This window comes from Trematomus bernacchii, unplaced genomic scaffold (genome assembly GCF_902827165.1).
Source record: "Trematomus bernacchii unplaced genomic scaffold, fTreBer1.1, whole genome shotgun sequence".
NCBI classification, from domain to species: domain Eukaryota; kingdom Metazoa; phylum Chordata; class Actinopteri; order Perciformes; family Nototheniidae; genus Trematomus; species Trematomus bernacchii.
In genome coordinates this window covers 502,806-529,308 of record NW_022987826.1, presented here as the reverse complement: position 1 = coordinate 529,308, position 26,503 = coordinate 502,806, and the positions used below count along the sequence as shown (strand labels likewise).

The 26,503-nt window shown below is 42.0% G+C and overlaps 1 protein-coding gene across 1 annotated transcript in view; it reads right to left on the bottom strand.

The window, feature by feature from the left end:
• Positions 1 to 26,503, bottom strand: part of LOC117499356 (NLR family CARD domain-containing protein 3-like) — a 106,912-nt gene that overhangs the window by 21,519 nt on the left and 58,890 nt on the right. The window contains exon 4 of the mRNA XM_034151701.1: positions 5,525 to 5,632. Within this exon, the coding sequence (XP_034007592.1) occupies positions 5,525 to 5,632 (108 nt within the window). The remainder of the gene's footprint in view (positions 1 to 5,524; positions 5,633 to 26,503) is intronic.

Genomic DNA, 26,503 nt, shown 5'->3' with positions numbered 1-26,503 from the left:
TGGTGACCATCCCCCCCTCAGTGGAGGGCAACCTCCGGTTTTGGGGGTCCCCGGATCACCTCCGGAGGGGTCTCCACTGGGGCGGGTAACCTCCTACATCACAGTGTTCACGGACATCCAGAACAGGATGGGGAGGGACCTGCCTGAAGAGGGCTATAGGTGGGCGCTGGGCTCTACAGAGTCTCGACACAGCAACCTCCTAGAGCTACGGGCGGTAGTGTTAGTTCTCCGGCATTTCATGCCCCTAATTCAGGGGATACATGTAATGGTCAGGAGCGACAACAGCACCACAGTGGCTTATATCAACAGGCAGGGCGGAGTCCGCTCCGCCGCCTTGTTGGCCACAGCGAAGAAGCTGTGGTTATGGGCTTCAGAGGTGGTGTTATCTCTGAGAGCCCTCCATATCCCGGGACTGGAGAACAGGGGGGCCGACCTCATGGCGAGGGGCGGCCCCCTGCCAGGCGAATGGACGCTTCACCCGGAGGTGGTGAAGCAGATCTGGGCCCAGTTCGGGAGAGCGGAAGTGGACCTGTTCGCCAGCCGGCACAACAGCCACTGGGCCCTGTGGTTCTCCATGGCCCTGAGCGACGACCCGCCTTTGGGGGTGGACGCGTTTGCACACGAGCCATGGCCAAGGAAGCTGCTAGACGCCTTTCCACCGCTGCGTCTCATTCTCCCTCTCCTGGGGAGAGTGAGGTGAGAACATCTGGCAGTCATTCTGGTGGCACCGGATCACGTCGGGGCTCCGTGGTACTCAGAGATGACACAGATGAAGGTGGGCCAGCCCTGGGCGATCCCCCAGTTCTGGGGGGCGACGTCTCAAGGGGCAGGTGCAATCGGGGCGTTACCCACTCTGGGCCGTCCTCTTCAGGCTTGGCTCCTGAGAGGGACAGGCTGAGACAGGGTGGATTGTCTGACAGTGTTATTCAGTCTATCCAGGCAGCTAGAGCAGAATCCACCACAGCCTGTTACAGGCCGAAGTGGCTGGGATTCCAGCATTGGTGTGAGGAGTGGGGAATAGAGCCCCTATCTTGTGAGTTGGGCTCTATTTTATCCTTCTTACAGTTACTGGTGGACAGAGGGCTTGCTCATTCCACAGTGAAAGTGTATGCAGCAGCCATCTCGTCCTGTCATGAGGGATTCAACGGCAGGTCAGCCTTCTCTCATCCACTGATGTCGCGGTTTTACAGGGGGTCAGGCGGCTGCGCCCGGTAGTGCACTCCTCCGCCCCGCAGTGGGACCTGCCGCTGGTGCTCGAGGCTCTGGTCACGGAGCCTTTTGAGCCTCTTGAGCCTCTTGAGCTCTCCTCCCTGAAAGCACTGTCGTGGAAGACAGCGTTGCTACTTGCCTTAACGTCAGCCAAAAGAGTGTCCGTGTTAACCACTCTGTCGGTGCACCCGAGCTGTTTACTGATTCGGGGTGACCAGAGTGGGGCGACACTCAGACCGAACCCCTCCTTTGTGCCCAAGAGCCTAAGGAGTGCGTTTAGGTCGAGGGCTATTCAGTTGCGGGGTTTTAGTCTTCCACCCCATGGTGGGGCTAGAGAAGCTAAATTACACCTCCTCTGCCCGGTGTGCGCATTAGCATATTATGTAGAGCGCACAGCTACCCTGAGACGCACTGAACAGCTGTTTGTGTGCTTCGGGGGCGGGGTGACTGGAAAAGCTCTGTCCAAGAAACGCCTGGCAGGCTGGCTTTGCGAAGCCATTGCACACGCCTACAAGCAGGCAGGGAGAGCCTGTCCCATGGGGGTCCGTGCGCACTCCACACGAGCTGTGGCTGCATCAACAGCCTTATTCAGCGGTGTGAGTGTGGAGGATATATGCACGGCGGCGTCTTGGTCAACGCCAGGCCCCTTCATAAAGTTTTATCTCTTGGATATGTCTGGCTCTTTCTCAACGTCTGTGCTTGCTGGGGCAACACAGGACTGGTGAGGAGGGGGGGGCTGTGGGTCAGTGGGCATCTGACCCCCTCCCCGGGCGTAAATGCGCTTACATTTCTCCGGACCCCTGGAGGGTCGCGGGGTGATGTAATGCGCTCTGGGCCCTTACAGGGCTGAAGGGCTCCCCTCGCCTGCCTGGGGGCAGGAGGGGGAGAGCCCTCCATACTATAGTCCCTACACACTCTGCACAGGGTCAGTGGTGGAGTGGGGGGACATAGGGGGCACTTGCGTTCTCCCCGTGCTCTTTAGGGACTCAGGAGGGAGAGTGCATAGTGAACCCATACAGCAGGGGTATTCAACTAAAATTCAACGAGGTCCAGTTAGAGAAAATCTCCCCATGCAAAGGTCCGGAACATCAAAATATCTAACTTGCTTTATGAATTAGTGTGATATATATTGAAGTAGCCTGTAGCTGTATCAACGTCTGCATGTAATCAACAACTGACTGCCAATCAAATAAAGAAAGTACAATTCAAAAACAGCAATATTTATTGTCAATTAACATTGAACTATACAGATATACAGTAAATACTGTGGATATGTGTAATGTTCTTCTCGGGCTGCATTTAAAAATAAAATAGAGAAATAAATAAAATAGCTTTGTTAACCGTTTCACAGCATGACTTAACAGTTTCAGACGATTATAGAACATATCAATCTTTACACATCATAACAATTGAACAGTTTTAAAGTTTCTCTTTCTTTCCCTCTTATATTGCAGTCCCTCACTCACTTTTTTGTATTCAGTGCGAGAATTGAGCTCGAGCTTGTCCTGCCAGGAGTTTAAATCTGGGCTGAAATGGTGTCAGGGCCATTCTCATACACACATGCAGGTGCTCATTGGTTAGCCTCGGTTAGCCTGCCCTGGAACCATATTTAGTTTTAATTTCGATCCTGGTGGACTGATCATATCGGGCTCTGAGACTGCTTATTTTTTGTGACCTCAGTTCTGACTTGAGAGGGAATGTTTGGTCAAACACTTTGTGTTTTGTCTCATAGTGGGGTTTTGGCACTTTTAATCAGGGTTGGGAGGGTTACTTTGTAAATGTAATCGGTTACTGAATACATGGCTCTGAAAGTAATCCGAATACAGTTACAGTTACGTGTCTTAAAAAAGTAACGTATTCAGATTACTTTTAGAATACTTTTGGAATACTTTATTTTTCCATAACAGATGGGTATGTTTTGGTGAACAGGAGACACTTAATTTTACTGTTTTAATGGCTTATCAAGAGCACAACTCAAACACAACATCTTGGTGTCATTCTGGACAGCTCCCTCTCATCTGCACCCCACATAAAAAACATCACCCGGACTGCATTATTTGTACTCTCTTAAACCTTTCCTTGGAATATGTTATGAATTGTCAGGTGTCCTTGGGTGCTTTGAAAGGCGCCCCTAAATAGAATGAATTACCATTATTATTTATTATCTGAAACGACGTAATAACTTTTAAAACTGTTTCCAGTCACTTGCCCCATGCATTCAGCAGCAGCAGGCCAATCACTTTGATTTGATCCCGTTATGAAATGTCATCATTTCGACAATAAAGAAATGCTACATAAACGTTATCTTGCACATTTTATCGAACCATCTCCGTTTCTATATATTTTAAAAGAGATCTCTCTCTCTGATCTGCGTGCGGGGGCGGGGCCTCACAGTCATGCTGCAGCGCTGTGCAGTGTGCACACAGTTCTGCTGGTAATGAATATTACATTTTATGAGGAAACTTTTCCACCAATAATTCCAAAAAGTATTCCAAAATGTATTCGCATTCACCGCTTCTCTCCCTGTATCGCTAATTATTCTCTTCACTCACTTTCCTCTCTACCGCTCTCTCGTCTCTTCTTCTGTGTTTCTCTCCCTGTATCGCTCACTCGTCTCTTTCGCCCCCTGTCGGCGGCGGTTAAAATAGAATCGCCCCGTCAAAATTTAAATCCCCTATTAATGTATTGATTATAGGTCCGGGTCCGTATAGGTCGGCGTCTGGGTCCGGATCCGGACTGCGGTCCGCCTGTTGCCGACCCCTGCCATACAGGGCTGCGGACTTTCCCTGTCTGCCTATGGGCAGACGCAGGGGAGTCCTCAGCACTATTTTTGAGCACACTTTTTTGCGAGGCAAGCGCGTCAGGGTGTGCTCTATCGGCCGCAGCCCGGACTTCTCCACGGTTACAACCGAGGGAGAGGTGAGTGAGGCGCAGTGGCTGCTAAGGCCGGTCAGGGACAGTGAGGTGGAACGGTGTGCTGGACGACAGTGCGTGCATACATTGGGGCTCCGCCCACTGTACCCATAGAGTCCAGTAGAGGGCGGAGCCTGTGAGAGATATAACGCTGGGTTACGTATTGTAACCCTTGTTATATTAACACAGGCGGAGCCCTCTACCTTGGGGGCACTGTCTGTCCTATACCGCTCGCTGAAGAGTGGTGTAGGATGGTGGTCAGGAGGCGAGGCCTCCTTTTATACGGAAGTGAGATGCGCACGCATTCAGGTAGACTCGCCCCGGGGCCGGCTACGTCTATATAAATCTCAGTAGGTGAATGCTTGCATGATAAGGTAGTACCCATAGAGTCCAGTAGAGGGCTCCGCCTGTGTTAATATAACAAGGGTTACAATACGTAACCCGGCGTTATCAGCCTGCAGCCAGGGAGGAGAAATCAGCTGAGCTGCCTGCTCCCTGCACACAGATGTGTGTGTGAGGAAGTCCGTGGATTGGTCAATTTGGACCACTCAGCGGGGGCTTAACGTAATGGGTCCACGGATTGGTCCATTTCGTTCCGGGTACGGCTTGACATCATGCCGTACCCGGAAGAATCAAATGGACAATGACGTATCTCCAACGAGGCGTTTTGGGAGGTATTTTCTGTGTTAGAGTTTTACTCGCTACAGGGTGTACTTTGAGGGTTTTGACTCTGCACACCGTTTACATGCAGAAACACCTTCATAACACACAAGGGGACGGGTAATAACCGGAAAAGCATGACATGGGAGCTTTAAATGTTCATCAATGTGCATTGTCCCTCTTCAAATAAACGATTAAATTAAATTAAATTAAATGATGTGGCCTAAATACACATAAAGCAGCTAAAAGTGTTGAAGTGCAATGATGAAACAGAGTGATAGGATCTCTGGATAGGAAGCACTAAAGAGAAAGCTTTCAGACTCGATTTAAAGAACTCAGGGTGGGGGTGGACCTCAGATCTCAGGAAGGTTATTCCAGATCTGCAGCACATAGAAGCTAAAAGCTGCCTCAGTGAATTTGGTTCTGACCCTGTGGACGATGAGTAAACCTGCCCCGATGATCTGAGAGCTCTGGGTGGCTCGTTACAGAGCAGCATATCAGACATGTATTCTGGTCCCAATCCATTGAGTGCTTTGTAAGTTAAAAGTAAGATTTTAAAGTGTGTTCTTTGTGGTATTGGAAGCCGGAGCAGAGCTTTGAGAGCTGAGGTGATGAGCTCAGTTCTTCTGGTTTCAATGAGGACTCTGGTGGCAGCGTTCTGGATGAGTTGTAGTAAAACACTGTTGCAGTAATCAAGTCTGCTTCTATTATAACCGGACTCTTACTGTGAGTTACAGCTTACCTCTGATCAGCAGATGGAGGTCGTCCTTTAAAGTCTATGATGTCGTCCTTCGAGGAGTGGCTCTTTAGGGACAGACAGCTGGGAGAGTCTGGTCTCTGCTGCTGGACCCTGAAACAGAAACAGATGCATCAAGAGAAGAAGAAGGAGCTCTTCATCGTCCCAGAGAGGGGAAATGTACATTCTGCATTTGATCCATCCTAGTGTTAGGAGCAGTGGGCTGCCATATGTACGGCGCCCGGGGAGCAGTGTAGGGAACGCTGCCTTGCTCAGGGACACCTGGGTAGCACTTGGTCTTCTGGGGTCTTGAACCGGTGACTCTCTGGTTCCCAAGCCAAGTCCCTACGGACTTTGCCACCACCGCCCACACATTGAACCGCTGGAGAAAAACTGATGAAAATATGTTAAATCCAAAGTCACTCTTTACAATGTAATGGTATAAATCACTCTGTGTTGCCCAACAGATGAACCTTCCAGACTTTCTGAGTGTCCTCTATCAGCCGGTGGACTGCTCTCTATGTGAAGGACTCGGGAAGATTTTCAGAGAAAATCCTAAAGACGTGAAGTTTATCTACAAAGTGCCTCTCGTCTCTTCAGCTGCCCTACAGCCAGCAGTGTGAAGCTAACGTAAACACATCTCTTCAGCTGCCCTACAGCCTGAAGCTAACGTAAACACATCTCTTTAGTGGATAACGTCACTGAGTTCATGCCCAGGATGCTAACTGCAGTTCACTTAACGCCCACCGACGTTGCTAAGAACCAGGATTTCCTGAAGGTTACACAAAAGCTTTAACACAGACAACAACTGACTCAAATGGCTTTTAGGCCGTTTTAAATTCTTACCCCCCGTCAGCAGATTGAGGCTCCATTGAGCGGTCACTCTTTGAGGAAACACAGCGGGACTCAGGTCCAGGTTCAGGTCCAGGTCCAGGTCCAGGTCCAGGTTACACCTGGAATAAATTCACACCATAGACTGTATATATAAAGGGAACAAACACGTAATGATTGATAATAATAATAGTTTTTGTGTGCAGGTGTATCTGAGGTAAAAACAGGAAGAGAGTTCAAGTCTGTCTCTGAGTCTCTAAAGTTAAACTAAAGAGTTGTTCTTATTCTCTGAGCAATGATTGATAATCAGAGTTGTCTCTAAAAGCTCTGAAGTCACAAAGAGTTACGAAGGTGCGACACGACGAGCACGAAGTGAAACTGCAAACACTTCAATATAAGTCACAAGCAGAGATGGGGTTGTTACTAAAAAAAAAGTAATATATTACATATTACATATTACTTTAAAAAAAAGTAATATATTACACTACTTCGTTTCTCTCTACATAAAGTAACTCGATACTTTACTCGTTACTTTACTCGTTACTTTACTCGTTACTTTACTCGCAGGGCCGGCCCGCCCCTCCCTACAGGCAGATCACGCAGACTGCTAAAGTTTCAAATGTTCTCTTTAGTTCAGTTTCCATTGTCGCATAAGACTGATCCAGATAGCTCTGACCATGGCTGTCCTCTGTCTCCTGCTATCTGTATTTTGCACAGTATATCTCTGAACGATGCGATGGTGATTCCACTGTGCAAATGGGCAACATTACCTCTACTATGAAGGATGCTACAAGCCTGTCCATCTCTGCTTTGGTTACCGGTCCTCCAAATTCTAATTTGTGCTGCTTCAGAGTCGGCGGCGGCGCTCTCACAACATCCTCACTCTGGGTTCGGGGGTCCTTAGCTATTAGCTTCACCTTAGCATGTGTTCTTTGCAGGTGTTTGTTGAGGTTTGACGTGGTGTTTGCAGCAGTGGATAACAGCTTCTGGCCTGGACACAGTTTGCACCTCACCGTCACATTCCTGTCTATTCTTCGGACAAACTCAAAATAATGGGCATACCTCCACCCCTCGGAAGTTATCGCTGACTCAGCCATGTTTATGCAGCACTGCACGTGGAGATGTGGACGCGCAAGTCGCGCAGATTACGTACATATAAACCTGCGGCGGAAACCCCTCTTGTCTGTCAGTGTGATTATGACTGATTTTATAAAAGTAACAAAGTAACGCGTGTCGGGGCAATGTTAGTAACTGTAGTGTGATTACTGAATTATAAAAGTAACGCGTTACACCCAACTCTGGTCACAAGCTACCCTGCAGTATCAATCAATCAATCAATCAATCAATCAATCAATCAATCAATCAATCAATCAATGTTTATTTATATAGCCCAATATCACAAATGTTACATTTGTCTCAGTGGACTTCACAGTTTGTACAGAATATCAGTGACAATATGACACCCTCTGTCCTTAGACCCTCACATCGTACAAGGAAACACTTCCAGAGAAACCCCAGAGTTTAAAGGAACATGGGAGAAACCTCAGGGAGAGCAACAGAGGAGGGATCCCTCTCCCAGGATGGACAGACGTGCAATAGATGCCGTGTGTAAAGTATACAAAGTCATTCAAACTAGCTGCACCTTTACCAGCTTTGAGAACACTTTCATGATCAATCATTATAAAACATATCATATATATTATTCTGAAATGGACCAATCTGCACAATGACTACTTTCACTGTCGCTACTTTCACTATATTTTGATGCTAAGTGCTTTCTCGTTGCCTTTCTTTGGGGATCACTCTTCACTTCTACCGGACTCTGAAAGCTTTCTGAAATAATCCTCTTGTTCCAGTCACAGTTAGAGCTAGTGCAATAATGCATCCTGTTAGCCTGTTAGCTTGTTAGCTGCAGCTGAAACCTCAGAGAGCTTGAGACCTTCATCTGCAGACAAACACAGAGCATCAGTCACTGAGAGCTGCAGGAAGTGTTCATATCTGTGCACGTGAACACCTGAAGTTCAGGCTGAGAGTAACAATGCGTCACATTTACTTATCATTTCATTCTATTCTTCACTCTCATTCATGGATTTGAGTTGGATCATTTTATTCCATGTTTACTGATCTAGTGTTTTTATTTCATGCTCATTAACTTCTTGTCCTGTTTGCTTTAGATTTTAATTTATTTCTTATTGATCTATTTAGTTTTCCGGCTCAATCCCCACTATCCCTTCTCTCTGTTTATTTCTAAGCATGAAAACAAAGCAATCTGTAAAACATGGCTTAACATGTTTTATTGATTCCTATTTATCAATACATTTATTCATTTGTATATTTGTATAGTTATGTGTTTGCTTATTATTCATCTATGCATCATTTTCATTCTCTCATTATTATTTATATAGTATTTATATTCTTCAATTTATATAATTTTTATAATTGTTTCATTTATTGTGAGCTCTTTTTATCACTACTCCTGTTGACTCTATTTATTAATTGTATTATTATTTATTACATTCCCTTTTATTTATTCCTCTTTGTATTTTCACATATTGTTTTCTTTAAGTATTAATGTTTAAATGTTTAAATGTTCACGTTCATCATTTTATTTTTTGTAAACGTATTTACTCATCTATACTTCCTCATATATTATGTAAATGTTTTTACCTTTTATTGTATTTCCAAATGTTCTTATTCGTTTTTATTTAATTAATATATATTTGTATTTCATGCTCTTAAATTATCTCTTTACTTTGGTTTGTAACGTTTTTATGAATCACCTGTGAGTGAGGCTGTGGGATGTGTCGCCCTCTGGTGGCTGAGGGAGGAATATTAGTGTTGTTTTCTTTAACCTGTTAAGCCCTGAGCCTGTTTTTCAGAGGCCTGTACCACGAAGCTGGATTTTCGCTTAGCCGGCTAACTTCAGGGAAAACTCTGGCTTTCCGGTCCTACGACGCTGGTTCTCTTTTTAGCCGGCTAGATCTCCATGGTAACTTATGCTGAGCGGCTAACCTGCTCGGGAGGAGGTTAGGTTGCAGGCTAAGAGATCAACTCAGTGAAAGCACCGCCTGCTGACCAATCAGAGCTCCGTGTGCGGAGTTTAACCTCTTAATCACGACGGTCCCCCCATTGGACCCCACCCACCGTTTTTTTTTCGAGATAATGTCTCAGGGCTTCTTAACATTTATGAAACTATTAATGTGTAGCACCAGATTAACGGGAAGAATCTCAGCTAATTGAAGATATGAACCATTTTTACCAAAACAAAACACAAGTCTCATAAGAAGCGTCTAAATGACCCCTGAGCGAAAACATTCTAACGCACTGCGGCACACAATTCAAGATAAAGATAACCTAACCCTAACCCTTCAATGGCATTAAAACGAAAAAAATGCTACAACTGTTGATCCATAGGTTGATAATGTACCTGTGCCTTTGAAGAATTTTTTTATGATCCATAATTCCATTTTTTATGTAAAAATCGGAGCGGAAAACTTAGCTGCTAATGGTAGCCACCAGAGTGTATGCAGCTTCCGGTTTTGGTAACGCGTCACTCTCACTCCTTATTTGTTAACGTTTTGGTGTGTATATAACTTTGCCTCGATTCCATTGGCTCTAGCGGTTATAAAGAGATTTCATTCATGAAAATCGAGCAAGGGGGGCCAGAGATAGGTCAAATCCACCCAAATGACCCCAGAAGTGGCTAAATCTCTCTAAAAAGGTCAAATGTCACTTGTTTTGCATCAATCTTGATACAGGGTACTTATTATATGTTGTACTTTGGATTCCTAAAGCTTTTAGTCTACTAACCCATCATCCAAGGGTAGTTTTCACTATAAGTAAAAAATTATTTTTGGACGGACACTATCATTTACAGTTTTTTACTATGTAAAATCTGAATTTTCTTTAAAATAAAAAACATATATATTGATTCTGACTTTTCTACATCCAAGTCACAGGTTTATCATTACTTTGAGGATAAAGATTATTAATTTAACCCTTTTAGAAGGGAAGATATGGTCATTTGTTCTGGGAATGTCATTTTCGAGCCTAAAAAATTCTTTTTTACTTATAGTGAAAACTACCCTTGAATGATGGTAAGGTAGACTAAAAGCTTTAGGAATCCAAAGTACAACATATAATAAGTACCCTGTATCAAGATTGATGCAAAACAAGTGACATTTGACCTTTTTAGAGAGATTTAGCAAAAAAAAAACACTTCTGGGGTCATTTTGGTGGATTTTCCATATCTCTGGCCCCCCTTGCTCGATTTTGATGAATGAAATCTCTTTATAACCGCTAGAGCCAATGGAATCGAGGGAAAGTTCTATACACGTCAACACGTTAACAAATAAGGAGTGAGAGTGACGTGTGAAAAAAAAGGTACGTGTTGTGATGTCTGTGTTTGCTTCCCCTGTCGCAAGTTTGGATCGCTCAGTGATGATACTATAGCTAAATAATCAGTGGAGTCTCAGCTTTAATCGGATATATTGTATGTGCAGCTACGATAAGTAATAAGGGTATCTTTATCTTGAATTGTGTGCCAAAGTCAGTTTGCATTTTTTCGCTCAGGGGTCATTTAGACGCTTCTTATGAGACTTGTGTTTTGTTTTGGTAAAAATGGTTCATATCTTCAGTTAGCTGAGATTCTTCCCGTTAATCTGGTGCTACACATTAATAGTTTCATAAAGGTTAAGAAGCCCTGAGACATTGTCTCGAAAAAAAAACGGTGGGAGGGGTCCAATGGGGGGACCGTCGTCCTTAAAGGTGGGGTAGGTAAGTTTGAGAAACCGGCTCGAGATCGCTAGAGTTCTGCCAAATCCACCACTTCCTTACAGAGCCCCTCCTCCAACACACACGAACGCGCACATGACCAATGAGGGCACGAGATAAGTTTGTGCACAGATGGAAGGCTGACAGGCAGGTCGGCCATCCAGTTATTTTAGCCGGGCCGGCTCAGATGATTGGTCGTGCTTTTTACAGTACTACAGCTTCCACAGATGATATTTTTTTATGGATTTTTTGTCAAAGCACTTCAGATATTCATTGCTATCGGGATGTTAAGAGCATTCCATGGAATATAACAAGTGTATCTCGAGCCGGTTTCTCAAACTTACCTACCCCACCTTTAAGAGGTTAATTACTAATGTTTACATTTCCACATCATGTTTGTATTTTAAAATGATTTGTATTTTTAAATGATTCCGCTAAATATTTCCGCATTTTTATTTTCGTTCATCCTCTACATTAATTCATCTTAATTTTCACATGTATTTATTATTTTTACATTTTTAAATGTTTTCTTTAAATATACTTTCCTGGTCATGTGACGAGGAACAACCAATCACAGCGGAGATATCTCAATAAATACACACACACACTAAAAGATTAATAACCAGAAAAACATGTCATGGGACCTTTAAATGGTCATGTGACGAGGAACAACAATAGACTGTATAAAGGTAACAACCACACACACACGCAGACACACACACACGCACACACACACACACACACGCACACACACACACGCACACACACAAACACACACATTATTATTGTATTTTAAAATGTTCTTATTTTATTAAATTCCGCTTCATATATTTTTTACATAGGATTTTAATTGTTTTTATTTAATTGATATATTTTTTTATTTCCTGCTCTTCAACTCTTATCTTTGTTTACTTTGGTTTGTAATGTTTTATTTTTGTATTTAAATTAATTGTATGAATCAGTTGACCTGTGAGTGAGGCTGTGGGATGTGTCGCCCTCTGGCGGCAGAGGGAGGAACATTAGTGTTGTTTTCTTTAAATACTAATGTTTACATTTCCACATGTATTATTTTTGTATTTAAAAAATCATTTGTATTATTAATGTATTCCTCTTTATATTTCCAATGTTTTACCTTTACCACTTTTGAAATGTTTTTCCTTAAAGGTCCCATGGCCATTTCTACTGATCATAATCCCATTGTTGAGGTCTACTAGAATAGGTTAACATTGTTCAATGTTCCAAACTCACATTGGTTTCTCATACAGCATCTCTGTATAGTATGTGTATTCACTCTCTGTCCTACACGCCTTGTTGGAGCTCCTGCCCCCCCCCCCCCCTCCCAAGAGCCCACTGTGCTCTGATTGGTCAGCTCGCCCACTCTGTTCTGATGAGTCCACCACCGTTACAGCGGAACATCAGTTATTATGTGTTACAATGGCGTTTGTTAGCAACCAGGAAATGACACCAGTAATGACAAACAGAGGGGAATGCTGCGTGGGGTCTGGGTGCCGTGTTGGCGGGACGTTGCGGGGCTCGCTGCTCCGCCCTTTGAGGCTCGAGGAGCGGACAGTGAGAGCTGGATTACTGGTGTGGTTTCCTGGTTGCTGCGTGGGGTCTGCGAGACACTGTGGAGCTCAGCCTGAGCACACACATACACTCACAGCCTGAGCTCCGAGTGTGTGTGTGTGTGTGTGTGTGTGTGTGTGTGTGTGTGTGTGTGTGTGTGTGTGTGTGTGTGTGTGTGTGTGTGTGTGTGTGTGTGTGTGTGTGTGTGTGTGTGCGTGCGTGCGTGTGTGTGTATGCAGCTCCGCGGATTGGTCCATTTGGACTGCGTTACATCAGTATGCCCGGGAAGGAAAAAATGGAAAAAGAGAAATCTCCAATGAGGCGTTCTGGGGCAGCATACAGGTCTTCTCTGTGTTAGAGTTTTACTCGCTACAGGCTTTGAGGGTTTGTGACTCTGCAGACCGTTTACATACAGACAAACCTTCATAACACACAAGGGGACGGGTGATAACCAGAAAAACATGTCATGGGACGTTTAAATACTTCGCTGGTCATGTGACGAGGAACAACAATAGACTGTATAAAGGTAACAACCACACCCACACACACGCAGGCAGGCACACACACGCACACACACACACACGCACACACACACACACACACACACACACACACACACACACACACACACACACACACACACACACACACACACTTACAGTATTAAGGACAGAAATAAAGAGAGAGAGGGTCTCTGAGTTATTCCCTGAGTAATGATTGATAATAATAATAGTTGTTGTGTACAGGTGTATCTCAGGTAAAAACAGGAAGAGAGTTCAAGTCTGTCTCTGAGTCTCTGAAAGTAAAACTAAAGAGTTGTTCTTATTCTCTGAGCAGTGATTGATAATCAAAGTTGTCTCTAAAAGCTCTGAAGTCACAAAAAGTTACAAACCTTTAGAGAGAAGAAGAAGAAGGTGCGACACGACCGACGAGCACGAAGTGAAGCCTAACAGCAAACAGGAAGCACTTCAAAATAAGAGCTCTTACAGAACATTTTATTTATATTCCTTCTACTTTAACGAAAGTACAAGATCTGAGTATAGTAAGTCATATTATTGAAATTATAAATCATATTAATGAGATAGTAAGTCATATGTCATTGCCATAGCTACAGCTAATCAGAGAAAAGTTTAATCAAATCTAAGTTTATTTATAAAATTCAATATCAAAAAATACTATTGTCTCAGTGGGGTTTACATTATTAACAAACATACACACAATTCATGATAAAAGGACAAGATAAAAGTCAATTAAAATACAACAGAAAGTAAATTAAAATACATTAAAAACAATCAAATGTAGGACTCAGGAGGACAGACATGGGGTGATCTTAAACCAGCTTTAACTATATGCATTTTTAAAGAGCTTCAATAAAAGCATCATGTTACCAAAGTCATGTGAATTCATCATAATCTCAAGACTCTACATTCAAGATTCAAGGCTTTTATTAGTCCTACTTGCAGAGCTACAGTGTAGTCAGTGGCGACTGGTCATTAGGGGCAGGTGGGGCACAGCCCCACCTAGTGTCAGCAGAAAGTATTACAAATAATGATTACAAAAATGCAAAAAAATAAATAAAAAAATATATAAAATATATTTTAAGATCATGTTTAATCATCTGATTCGTCTGTACATTGCTGTTTTAGTCTGTGTTCTTCTAATTAGTGTGTCTACAGTCACAGTGTGTGCCTATTGAGCTGTTTAGAGCCATGTGGGACAAAACCTGATTATGCCCCTTCCTCTCGCTGTGAAGTCAACGGTGACTGTAAAAACTACACTGCGCATGCTCAGAGTATTTTGTAATGTAATGTGTGTGGCAAAAAAATAATGACCAGAGGGGCACGGAGTTACCATCCCCACCATACGTCATCTCAAATCATTCAGAGCTGATTGGCTGTAAGTACGTGTGCCGCGAAAAGTGTGGTGCTTGAAGAGGAGACGAGAGAGCTGCAGTGGCGCGTCCTAAAACCAGGAAGTAAGCACAAAAAAGCAATGAGATTTCTCCAGAGGATTTTAGAAAATAGCTCGAAATATGATCTGTGGGAAACGTACCTGTTAGATAAATGCACGTTTTGATTAGCCGGATAACATCCACATGTCTACCCTACTTTTATAATTTTTTTATCATAAATCTATGGATTAGATTTATGATAGACTTTTGAAACTACAAGAACATAAGGAGGACTTTTACAAAAAAGTAATAGAAATGTTTGTCCAGAAGGATAGGCAAATGGACTTCATCTTCAAGTCAAGGTAAGACCGCCATTTTATTGACAATGGGATCTTACTAAGAGAGAACAATTCAATATTTAAATGATAAAATTACATTTTTTGGGTATCCTTTTGTTGAACTGTCTGTTTAAAATTAATCGAAGCATCAGACAAAAAAAGCTTTTGAAAATAATATTATATTTTGGTTTAGGTCAAAATATAATATTTGTAAACCTGAAGAGTCTGTGCCAGTGCCTCACCAGCCATGAACCTCACTGCACGTCACTGCAGAAGCTTATATATAGACATCTATATATATATGTGATTATTATTCATGCTATATACTGATATACAGATGGAGCGTCTTATTTTGGACAGTTTAAAACGCGAGGGTCGTGATTGGTTCGTGCACGTTCCGTGATGGCCGGCCGGCCCCCAGTCTGACTTGATACCGCCCCCGTGATAAATAAATTTAATTATTGTGAAGCCAGCTGCAATGGATCATTGATCCACCAGGGGGTGCAGTGGGGTTCCACACTGGAGTCATGTGTGGAGTCTTCGACAAACTGGATGTACAGTATGTCTGGTACTAATGTATAGCGGATCTTTGTTAAGATCCATATGTCACGGATAGGATCATAGTCTGTGCTAAATAAGACATGTAATCATTTACAAAACATCACCATGTTGTTATTTAACAAAATAATGTTGTTTAGTCGAAAAAAACGAACGAGCCGGCTCTCCCGATTTTTAATCCTAATTTAATCATCATCATTGATGTTTATGTTCGCCGAATTGACATGAAATCACTGACAAATATGAATATTCTGTATTCAACTTCATTGAAACGATCAGGATGGGTGTTATTTTTCCCCACAATGACCAAGTCGCTGCAAATTATAACGAAACATTCTGTATTCCTTGCTTACTTCCTTAAACCTTTTCTCCTCCTTATCTCTTTCATGACTTTTTATTTAATGCTTTTGAATGTTTTGAAATTATGAATACAGTAAGTAAGGCATATTAATCATAGATAACACGGCAGGGTCCGTTACAGTTTGTTTTCATCTGATTTCAAATATTTCAAATGTCTGAAGTTAATAAATACATTCTCAGTGTTCAAGTCAATAATAGTCATATAAGAAAAGTACTGATCTAATAACAGAGATTTTATAAGGACTTTTCAATGTTCGACATCGCTCATGTGAAATACAGTAAACTGGATGTTGTGGTGCCGAGAGACGGGAGTCGGAGGCGGGGTATCAAAAGTACAAGCTAAACTTTTATTTAGCATCTGAACACACGGCGGAAACAGCTGGTCTGGTTCACTAAAATGTCCGTGCGGAACAATACCCCAACCCATAGATCCGTGGGTGAATAATGTCAATCATCACAATGTACAGTATGTCTGGTACTAATGTATAGCGGATCTTTGTTAAGATCCATATGTCACGGATAGGATCATAGTCTGGATCATAGTCTGTGCTAAATAAGACATGTAATCATTTACAAAACATCACCATGTTGTTATGCGCATGTGCGAGATGTTATGCATGTGCGCATGTTATGCGCATGTGCGAGATGGTCCGCCATATTGCACAACTCCGTACGGCAACTCAACTAGGACACTTGACGTCTAGACCGTCTAGACCGTCTAGACGGCTGGCCAATATGCGAATATGCATTGCGCATGCGCGAGTCTTATGATCTTATTAGGTGAGTTAGGTGAGTTAATTATTAGTTGTTCAGTGGCGAGCCGTCAGGGCCCTCTGTGAGGGCCTAAGATATTCCAAAAAATAATATTTAAAAACATTAAAAAAATATATATCTTTTTAAAATATATATTTTTTTTAATATTATTTTTGTTATATTTTTCATTAGTTTTACCGAAAAAAAACTTGATTTAATAAAATAACATTTCCAAAGAAATAAATCCTTCGAATCTGCCTGTTTGAATCTCTGTTTGAATGTCAGTTACTATAGCGGGCCTCTCTGCGATTCACAGAGGGCCCGCTATAGTAACTGAACGAGAGAGTAATGTCAAATGACAGTACAATTGACCAATCATATCTTCCCTCTAAATGGGTGGGTTTTATTATCGCGGACTTTATGACGAGTTCCGCCCGCTGTGAAACTTTTCTTGTTTCCATAGCAACAACAACTTCCTGTCAACAGCGTGAACTCGCCTTCAAAATAAAAGCATGCCAAATTACACTTAAGACATACAACTGCAATGAAAGTAACAAACACAATGCAATATCATTTTCAATGTCAAAGAACACAAATTGGGTTCACAGGTGTTGTTTTGTGTGGTAGAGGGTCGCTGTCATTGATGCGTTTTGCACCCTGGGCCGTTGTTTTGATATTCCGCTGAAGTATATGCTGTGACGTAATAACGTCTTTTTTTCGAAGGAAGGGGTGGGGGTCAGAGGGCCTAGGTATAAAGCTCACGGCTCGCCACTGTAGTTGTTAGTTAATTAGGTGAGTCTTATTAGGATATTAATGCCATACATTTTTGCATACATATGTATTCAGTATGATAGCTGTCTAACAGAAGTTAAATCCATTTCTCACTTATTCTGACAATGTACTTAACCCCAAATAAAAGAACCCAATTAAAATAGTTGTTAAATAATGGGTGAAGTCATGTTGTAATAACAATAACTCATCTCTCTCGGTTTTTTTAGTTTTCTTTGTGTGCTTTGCCAAAAGCCACTGTGTCAAATGTCCTAGTTGGGTTGCCGTACGGAGTTGTGCAATATGGCGGACCATCTCGCACATGCGCAGTACCGATCGGGCAGGCGAACGGATCGGGTAGTGACAGCTGTAAATGTAATCAGTTACTGATTACTGAATACATGACTCTGAAAGCATCCGAATACAGTTACAGTTACGTGTTTTAAAAAAGTAACGTAATCAGATTACTTTTAGATTACTTTTGGATTACTTTCTTTATCCATCACAGATGAGAAAATAATAAAACAAATACAAAGAGGAAACAATTTGATATGTCTACCATTTATTTTAGGAGTATTAATATTTTTTCAGATAGGATCATACATTTACAAAACATCACCATGTTACAGTTTGTTTTCATCTGATTTCAAATAAACAAAGTCTTGGCTTTCAGAATATTAAACTTGTTTCGGCAAATTTAGATGATAAATACAACTATGAAGCTTGTAACGGCATAATTACTTAAGCGGAGAACGGAGTAAGTTAACGTTACAGCAGGCATAACAACAGCCGGTGTTTATTTTATTATAATATATAGTCGTTATTCATTTGTTTTAAAGCTCAATAAGGAAGATTTTAACTTTCACACACGTTGACCGGCGAAAAACTCTGCCCGGTTCACCGACCCCCCCTCTGAGTGAATACCTGTTAACTTAATTGTTAACACAATAAAAATGATAACAAGAAAAGTTCATGTTTTATCAAGATGATGGGTTTCCCTAACGCTCAGAGTCGCAACGCGCTCCTACAAGAGATCGTGATAGCACATTCAGGATTAAATATTACCCGATGTGATGTTTGCTCAAAATGAGACATGCTGTATTTACCACTTGTTGCCTTTGCTGCACAGATGGCACGCAAACAAACATGCCTACAGTATATTTTAATAAAGCTAGACTGTCACTGATTGTTGTTAACAGCTTCGGCTAAGAGCATTTAAAATGTGCATCGATTTACAGCTATTGTTCCCTTTAAACGGGGGGGGGGGCCTCTCTGCACGGAGGAGCCGCGGAGAAGAGACACACGTTCACTAAGCCGAATCACAGTGATCTGCTATTTTAAAGTAAATTCAACACATATCGACCCTAAATATAGCATATATTAAGAACGAGAAAGTGTTAACATCGTTTTTTGTAAAAATATGACAAATGTGCGAGGGTGATGACATCAGAGCATCGCCCTATGGGCTTAGCCCCAGACAGGTACAACAGGTATTCACTCAGAGGGGGGTAGTTACCCATTTACATGTCAAAAAGCAACATACAGTAGGCGGGTGGGGGATGGTGAACGTTTACATTTATCTACAGAATACATTTAATTTAAGGGGAGCAGTTACTGAGAAGTATATAATGAGAACTGCTACCAATGGTGGCCTATTTAGTTTATTAAGAAATACATATTTTTAGCTTTTTTTGATCTGCAGTAGGAAATGGAGCGGACCTGCAGAGAGTAGCGACAGGGCTGGTCCAACCTGATCTGTAAAGTGATCTAACTAAGTGCTATTCATATTCTTGACGGGAAGTGCAGTGTAATCGCGCGTTTCCACTACAGCGCGCAGCCCGGTTTAAGAGGGCTGTGACGTCAGCGGCCCGTTTGTGGTTGCGTTTCCACTTGGCCTAGTACCGGCCGGCGGGTCCTAATTCACAGTTTTTCTGGCCTCATAAAATCGTGGGGCCAGGGCCAAGACAACCGGGCTGAGTTTGTGACGTCAACGCTCTCAGCTGCTGATTGGTCGGAGAGAATCGTCACAATCTGCGCGCGAGATAATCCATTTTTACAAACAGCATTTTTGTTAACAGAGGAGCTACAACAATGGCAAAGAAAAGCACACCATGGTCGGTCGAGGAAGTGACGACGTCCATTATATTGCAGATGATAAGGTCCAGCGGGTGCTCGACGGGACAACTCGCAATATCAAAGTCTTTCAGGAGGTCTCTACACAGACACTGGACTCTCCAACGGCGTTACTGGAGTCTGCATGGTACGTTTTTGCTAACGCTCTGTTATTTGCTTGAAAGCTTTGTGTCCCTGCTTTGTGTCCCTATCTGTTCTAAAGCTCACTTCTAACAAATAAGTCTATTTTATCCTTACATTTATGTTCGACAACCCATGCTTTTATGGAGCCCCGAAGGCTAGCTAGGCAGATAGCATTAGCGAGAGCTATTGTTTGCTAACACCATATGTGCCATTGTTTACGTTCAGTTTGTCTTTTCTATAGTTGTTGTTGCTATTTATAGTATTGTGCTGCAGTAGTTTGTGGAATTTACAAGTCATGTTTCTGTTCTAGATGATTACATTGGGACTAGCGAGGAGGAACAGTTCCGAACAACGTCCTCTGCATCAACAGCACAAACCGAGGAGAGGATCTGGCCCTGCAGGAACGGCAACTGGCCCAGCAGAATCAATGCCATGTCTTATCTTATTGCTTGTTGATAAATAATTGCACCCACCAGCGATCACACAGAAAGATGGCATCATCTAGGCGTCCCTCTGCAGTCAGAAATATCATAAACACCATCGTCCACAAAGCACTGTACAGGGGTTTATGGATTTAAGAGAATACTTATCACAGTGAAACCTTTATCATCTGTTGCAATTAAAGCAAATAAGAGAATAAATACTTGGTTAAATAATACATTTTAACTCTTTAGCAGGACAACTCTGCATACTGTTTGAAATTGAGTTTGCTGGCTTGAGGTCCTCTAAAACATAACATTACATATTTTGTAATGGTATTAAGAATACATGATAAATACATGTAGTAAAAATTACTCAATTGTAATACCCTCGTTGTGCTAGACTCAAACACATTGCTTATATATTTCAAAGAGAAGAGAACAAAAGAAAACACCTATACAAAGAGAGCGGTGCACAGCGCTTAATATTTACTTGCACTATATTTCTGTTGATCTGGGTTATTGTGTTGCACTGTTGGAGGAGCCTGTGACCTAAGATGTTCATTGTCATAACTACACTAGCTATGTTCGTATGACAAAATAAAAAACCTTGAACCTTGAGGCTGTGTCTTTCAGACAAAGCATCATAATCATATTATTTTATGCTGTGGATACTTTAGCCTCCATCCATGTTAACAATTTTTTACACTTGCATTTATGAATATAGTTCTGTTGTGTTTTACACTTTTGTATTTATGTTTATAGTTTGCTTTGATATTTGCTTAATTTATTAGATTATTATTATTATGGGGGCAGTATGGTGCTTGAAATTCAAATATTTACTAAATAGTCAATTCTGATAAAAAAAATTTGGTTTAAATAATTTGACAAACACATGTATGTGAAAAAGAAAAGATGTATTTATGTTCAATACAATACAATGAATATTTAGGTATTACATTATACATTCTAGGTATTCAGGTAGCGCATCAGACCCTCTCGTATGTCCCTGCCCTCCTCTGCACCTTGTGCCACTGCTACCCCTGGTAGACGTAGGTTTTCCTCAGGCATCCTGAAGTTCTCCACTGAGTGTGTGAAAGATGGAGCAATCACATTCCACCACTCGGTAGCTCGGTCGGTAACTTCTGAAATACACAAACAAAAGCATACATATTTTAATACGTAAAAGTGGTAGCTACAATTAATTAAATACTTGAAATACTTTGGTCGTATAGGCAGCGTGAGCCTAAACACATTGCTAGTTAGCGAACGTTAGCTTACCAAGTAGCATTGTAGTTAGTAGTGATTCGAGTCGTCCTGTAGTCTCTGCGGCGTAGGAGGACTGCCCGAACTCTCGCGTCAGCTTCTTCTATACCTCGTCTTGCTATACGTCGCCTCTTTCGAAACAACTCTTGTCTATTTCTTGTGATAATAAACCACACAGCAAAAAACAAGCAAATGATCGCTTTCACATCTCCACATCCTCCATTGTTGTGTCGCATTGAAGATGACGTCACGGCAGTTTTAAGCAGCGTCGCTCCGCCTACACTGCGTTACTATAGATACTACCCCAGTTCCTAAACTGTAATGGAAACGCGCCATAAAGTGAGCTGGTCCTAACGAGGCCAATCGCGGCCCAGCCATACCGAGCTGGGCCGAGCGAGGCCGTGTAGTGGAAACGCGCCATAAATGGGGGGCTTATATGCATTTGAAAAGCAATATAAATCACACAGTTCGTATACAATAGGCTTTAAAAGCACCATCGATAACCATTGCCCTTCTCCTATTCAAACCAAAAGAGAAAATGCAGATATTACACTCTGAAAAGAAAGGGTAGACATATCTGTACTCTTACGGACCGTCTCCACAGCACCGTTAAAAAAATCTTGGAGGTGGGCGTATCTGAGGCTTGGGGATTTTTTTGCGATCAACCAATCACATGAATCTCCTGCCCGCGACATACGAAGCAAAAAAGCCCATAGTAAACTGGATATAAACTCCCCAAACAGGCGAAAACCTACCACTGTCTCTGCCACCTCCCTCCATGCCTGGCTCCTCCGGTTTATATCCCGGTAGGTCTGGTCATAAAGCACGGGGTGATTGATTCGCTACCGCTAATTTCTCCTCCATTTTTTGGAATATGAGGAAATGACCTGCGGTATGTCTCTCCCAGCATACACGCCGTTTGATTGGCTAGAGCTTGAACGGTCAGATTTGCGTACACGGGATTTGATTGGCTGCCGCTTCCACCTCAGCTTCAAAAGTTGAACATTGTTCAACTTTGAATCCTCAAAATCCTCAAAATCTCCGCTCGCCTGCCCACAATGCATTTCGGCGAAAAGTGAGGGAAAGTGACGTCACCCCATTCAAAGTGAATGGGCAGAAGCGTTTCAAGATTTTTTAACGCTGCTGTGGAGACGGCCCGTTAGTGCCAAGTAGCTAAGCTATTCATTCGCAGAAATGTAAAGTGATCTATCTAAGTTCTATGAAGGACAGCCAAATATATTGTGTTGTTCATGTGGCATTAGTTATCCATGTCCCAGACATTAATTAGGCATACATACACATATATAATACTTGATGATAGAGGTCTCCGTTATGAAAGGACTTTCTCAGATTGGAAGAGAATCAAAAAGTGAAAGGAGTGAAAAAAAGTAATTATTTTGCAATTTATGTTATTGTTTTGTTAAAAATGTAAGGAACAGTGTCTAAAATATCTGGGGAATGTTACACATTGATACTTTGAACATGCTTCCAAAAAGCTTGTGACAAGATGTTAAGTTAACAGGTATTCACTCAGAGGGGGGTCGGTGATTTATTGCTCTTGGGGCATTAAAAACAAGATTTTAACTTTAGTTTTTTATATAATATCTGCATTTTCTCTTGTGAAAAACTAAGTCTTAGTTTGGCCATAGTTCTTTAACCTGTTTCACACCTTCCCCCCGGTACCGGGCGGATAAACGCGTCATTTGCAGGAAACAACGTCTAAGGAATCTTAATATTGAATAAAACTATGAATGTGTTATATCCATGTAACGGGAAGAAACTCAGCTAACTGATCTTTTTAATTTTTTTTTTCAAAAAAACCCCACAATGCTAGCACTCAGCCTCTGAATTAGCCTCGATCGAAAAAACGGGACCTACAAAGGCACTTAAACTCACTCATAACTCCCTTATTACTTATCCTAGATGCACAGCCAACCACTCGTTTTTGGTGTCCTGGAGACACTGAATCTACCGGTGCCCACCTCAACACTCAGTGATAAACATTCGCGACGCTATCAACGAAAGCGTACATCATCACATGTGGAGCTAAGAAGCTAAACACGTAAATATGGCTTACCTTGGTCAAAAGTGGTCTTCAATGGCATTAAAACGATAAAAAAACGATGCTGCAGTTAATCCATAGGTTCATCCTATGTGTCTGTGCCTTCTTTGAAATTATTTCTGATAATCCATAAGCAATACAACTGCGTTTTAGTTTCCAAACTCCAGAAGGAGACATTCCTCCAGTTTGGTTTCGTTTTCCACACGCGAAGCGCCCACATTTTTTCTTTACAGCTTGTGTGGGTGTTGTCCTCCCCCTTTGATTCTATTGGCTCTAACGGTCACAAGGGTATGTCAACCAACCAAATCGAGCAAGGGGGGCCAGAGATAGGTCAAATCCACCCAAATGACCCCAGATGGCCCAGTTTTTGGCTAAATCTCTCTAAAAAGGTCAAATTTCACTTGTTTTGCATCAATCTTGATACAGGGTACTTATTATATGTTGTACTTTGGATTCCTAAAGCTTTTAGTCTACTAACCCATCATCCAAGGGTAGTTTTCACTATCTGTAAAAAATAATTTTTGGACGGACACTATAATTTACAGTTTTTTACTATGTAAAATCTGAATTTTCTTTAAAATAAAAAACATTTATATTGATTCTGACACTTCTACATCCAACTCACAGGTTTATCATTACTTTGAGAAAAAAGATTATTAATTTAACCCTTTTAGAAGGGAAGATATGGTCATTTGTTCTGGGAATGTCATTTTCGAGCCTGAGACCTGAAAAACAGGCTCAGAGTGGAACAGGTTAATATATAGCGCCATCTCCTGGTTAAACCCTGAAATTGGAAAATAGTGGGAGGGCTTAACATTCCCACATACTGGTCTTTGGCAGGTCTTAGGCAGGTAACCGGCTGGTAGTAGGCAGGAAGCTGTATGCTGGCGTCCGAAATAAGATGCCCCATCTGTAAGGCTAAGTAAGCAATCAATCCTGCAAATTAACCCTTAGTTTTTCAATATATTTATTCAGACAATGTGAGTAGAAATACAGAAATTCTGCTCCCACCTAAGGCCAACGTTGCAATATTACAACATTTCCTTAAAAACTTACCAAAACGTAAACATTTTTAAAACTCTTTCATTTCTGCTCCAGAGGCTATACAACAACATCTGAAAGGTCAAAAAAACAAACAGGGCTAGACAGCCATTTGTAACATATGGGAGAATGGTGAAAAGAACCAACTGGACTGGGACCAATGGGAAAATGCCTCTTCCCCTCAATGTGAAGCAAAAGATTGAGTCCTATGTTTCCAATCGGTTCCCAAATGTGAACATTATTTTGTATTTTTATTAAATTTGACAATGTCAATTTCACTTTCCACTATGTACAGGTATCTTGGGTCAGTCTTGTCTTCCAAAAATCAGGAAGTAAAGTCAAGATGTGAACTCAACACGTAGTCACTCAGAGGGGGGTACTAATTCTTTTCAAATGCATATAGGCAATGCTACTATTTACATGTACTGTAGGCTCTTTCAGTCAAGAATTTGAATTTGAATGGGATGGGGAGACGCTCTGCCAACACTGACCCAATCTTCTGCTCCTTACAGCCCACTGCCTGAGTTTTAGGAATATTTTTATTGCAGAAATCTGTTGTACCAACCGCATTGATATATCAAAGCAATCATATTTTCCATTTTCAGTAACAACAAAACAGCGGATTCAGAACATACTAGTACAATTAGGCTGTTCGCGGTTTTAAAACACATCCATGGGCGAGATAACAAGAAATGCAATATTCATGCCAGAAACAAGAGGGCAGTCCAAGAGAGCACATCAGGAAAAATAAAAAATGTACATAGCAAATTGAAAAAAAAACAACAAGATAAAAGTTACAGGATTAACATTATTCATCCCACACCTTCATCCTCACCCAGACCTCTTAAGTGTCTCATCACTGGAGCCCAGGCCTTATCAAACACTCTCCCCCTTCCTGCATTCTTGAATCTAAGTTTCTCCAGGTAGAGGATCTCACCCAACTCTCTCAGCCACATCTCGAATGTAGGCACAGTATCAGACTTCCATAACCTCAAAATAAGTTTTTTAGCCAAAACAGTACCCAAAAACACCGGCCATTTGTCACTGCCATAGTTCAGATCAGTGTCACTCGTGGACCCCAGAATGGCCACAAGGGGATCAGGCTTCAATTGCTTGTCAAATGCTTTTGAATACAAATCAAATACAGAAGTCCAGAATGAGTGGAGGTTGGGGCATGTCCAGAATTGGTGTGTAAGGGTGCCAGCTTGATTTTTACATTTGTTACATAATGCTGATACGCTGGAATACATCTTGTTTACTTTAACTTTTGAGTAGTGCAACCTATGTAGAACTTTAAATTGTATCAGATTTAATCTAACATTTACTGAGCACTGGTGAATATTCCTAAGACATGTTTCCCAAAATTCCTCAGTGATCGGCATACCCAATTCTGTCTCCCACTCAGTTCTATACTTTTCTGTGCTGACTACTTCCTGACTAAGGCCTAGGCTCCACGGGAACGAAAACGGACCCTGCAAACAACGGTTCCAAAGGTGGATAGATCTGGGAACGGAGCGCTCTGGGGGGCCGTGTGGTCGCCTATACGGTCATCCTTTTCTGATAATGGCGACGCAATAGCCCCGCCTCTCCCCACCTCTGCTGCTCACCCCCGCAAAAGTACACTGCACACTGAATTCAGATTATTTATCTTTATCTCGATATGGACATAAACGCGAGTGAAGTCTAATCTGACAGGACGGAGACACGCAGCTCCTCCGGCTGTGATGCAGCGGGAGCAAAACACACACTTCAAGTCAGATCATCACCCTTAGCTATTTTAATTACCTCTCAAACTACCTAAACTAGTTATAAATATGTTTATTTTTACTGTCGGGTTTACTTACTGGATCAGCTGCTGCATGAGACAGACACTGAAGAGAGGAAAAAGAGACAGGCTCCGTGTATTTTATTATTGTATATCATTATATAGAGTCGTTATTCATTTGTTTTAAAGCTCAATAAATAACAAAGAAGACCTTTGACCGGCACTTTTATAATTTTGTCCGGAAGATTTAAACTTTAACACACGCTGACCGGCGAAAAACTCTGCCCGGTTCCCTCGGCCCCCACCAAGGAGAATAAACAGAAGTGCAGCCATGACAA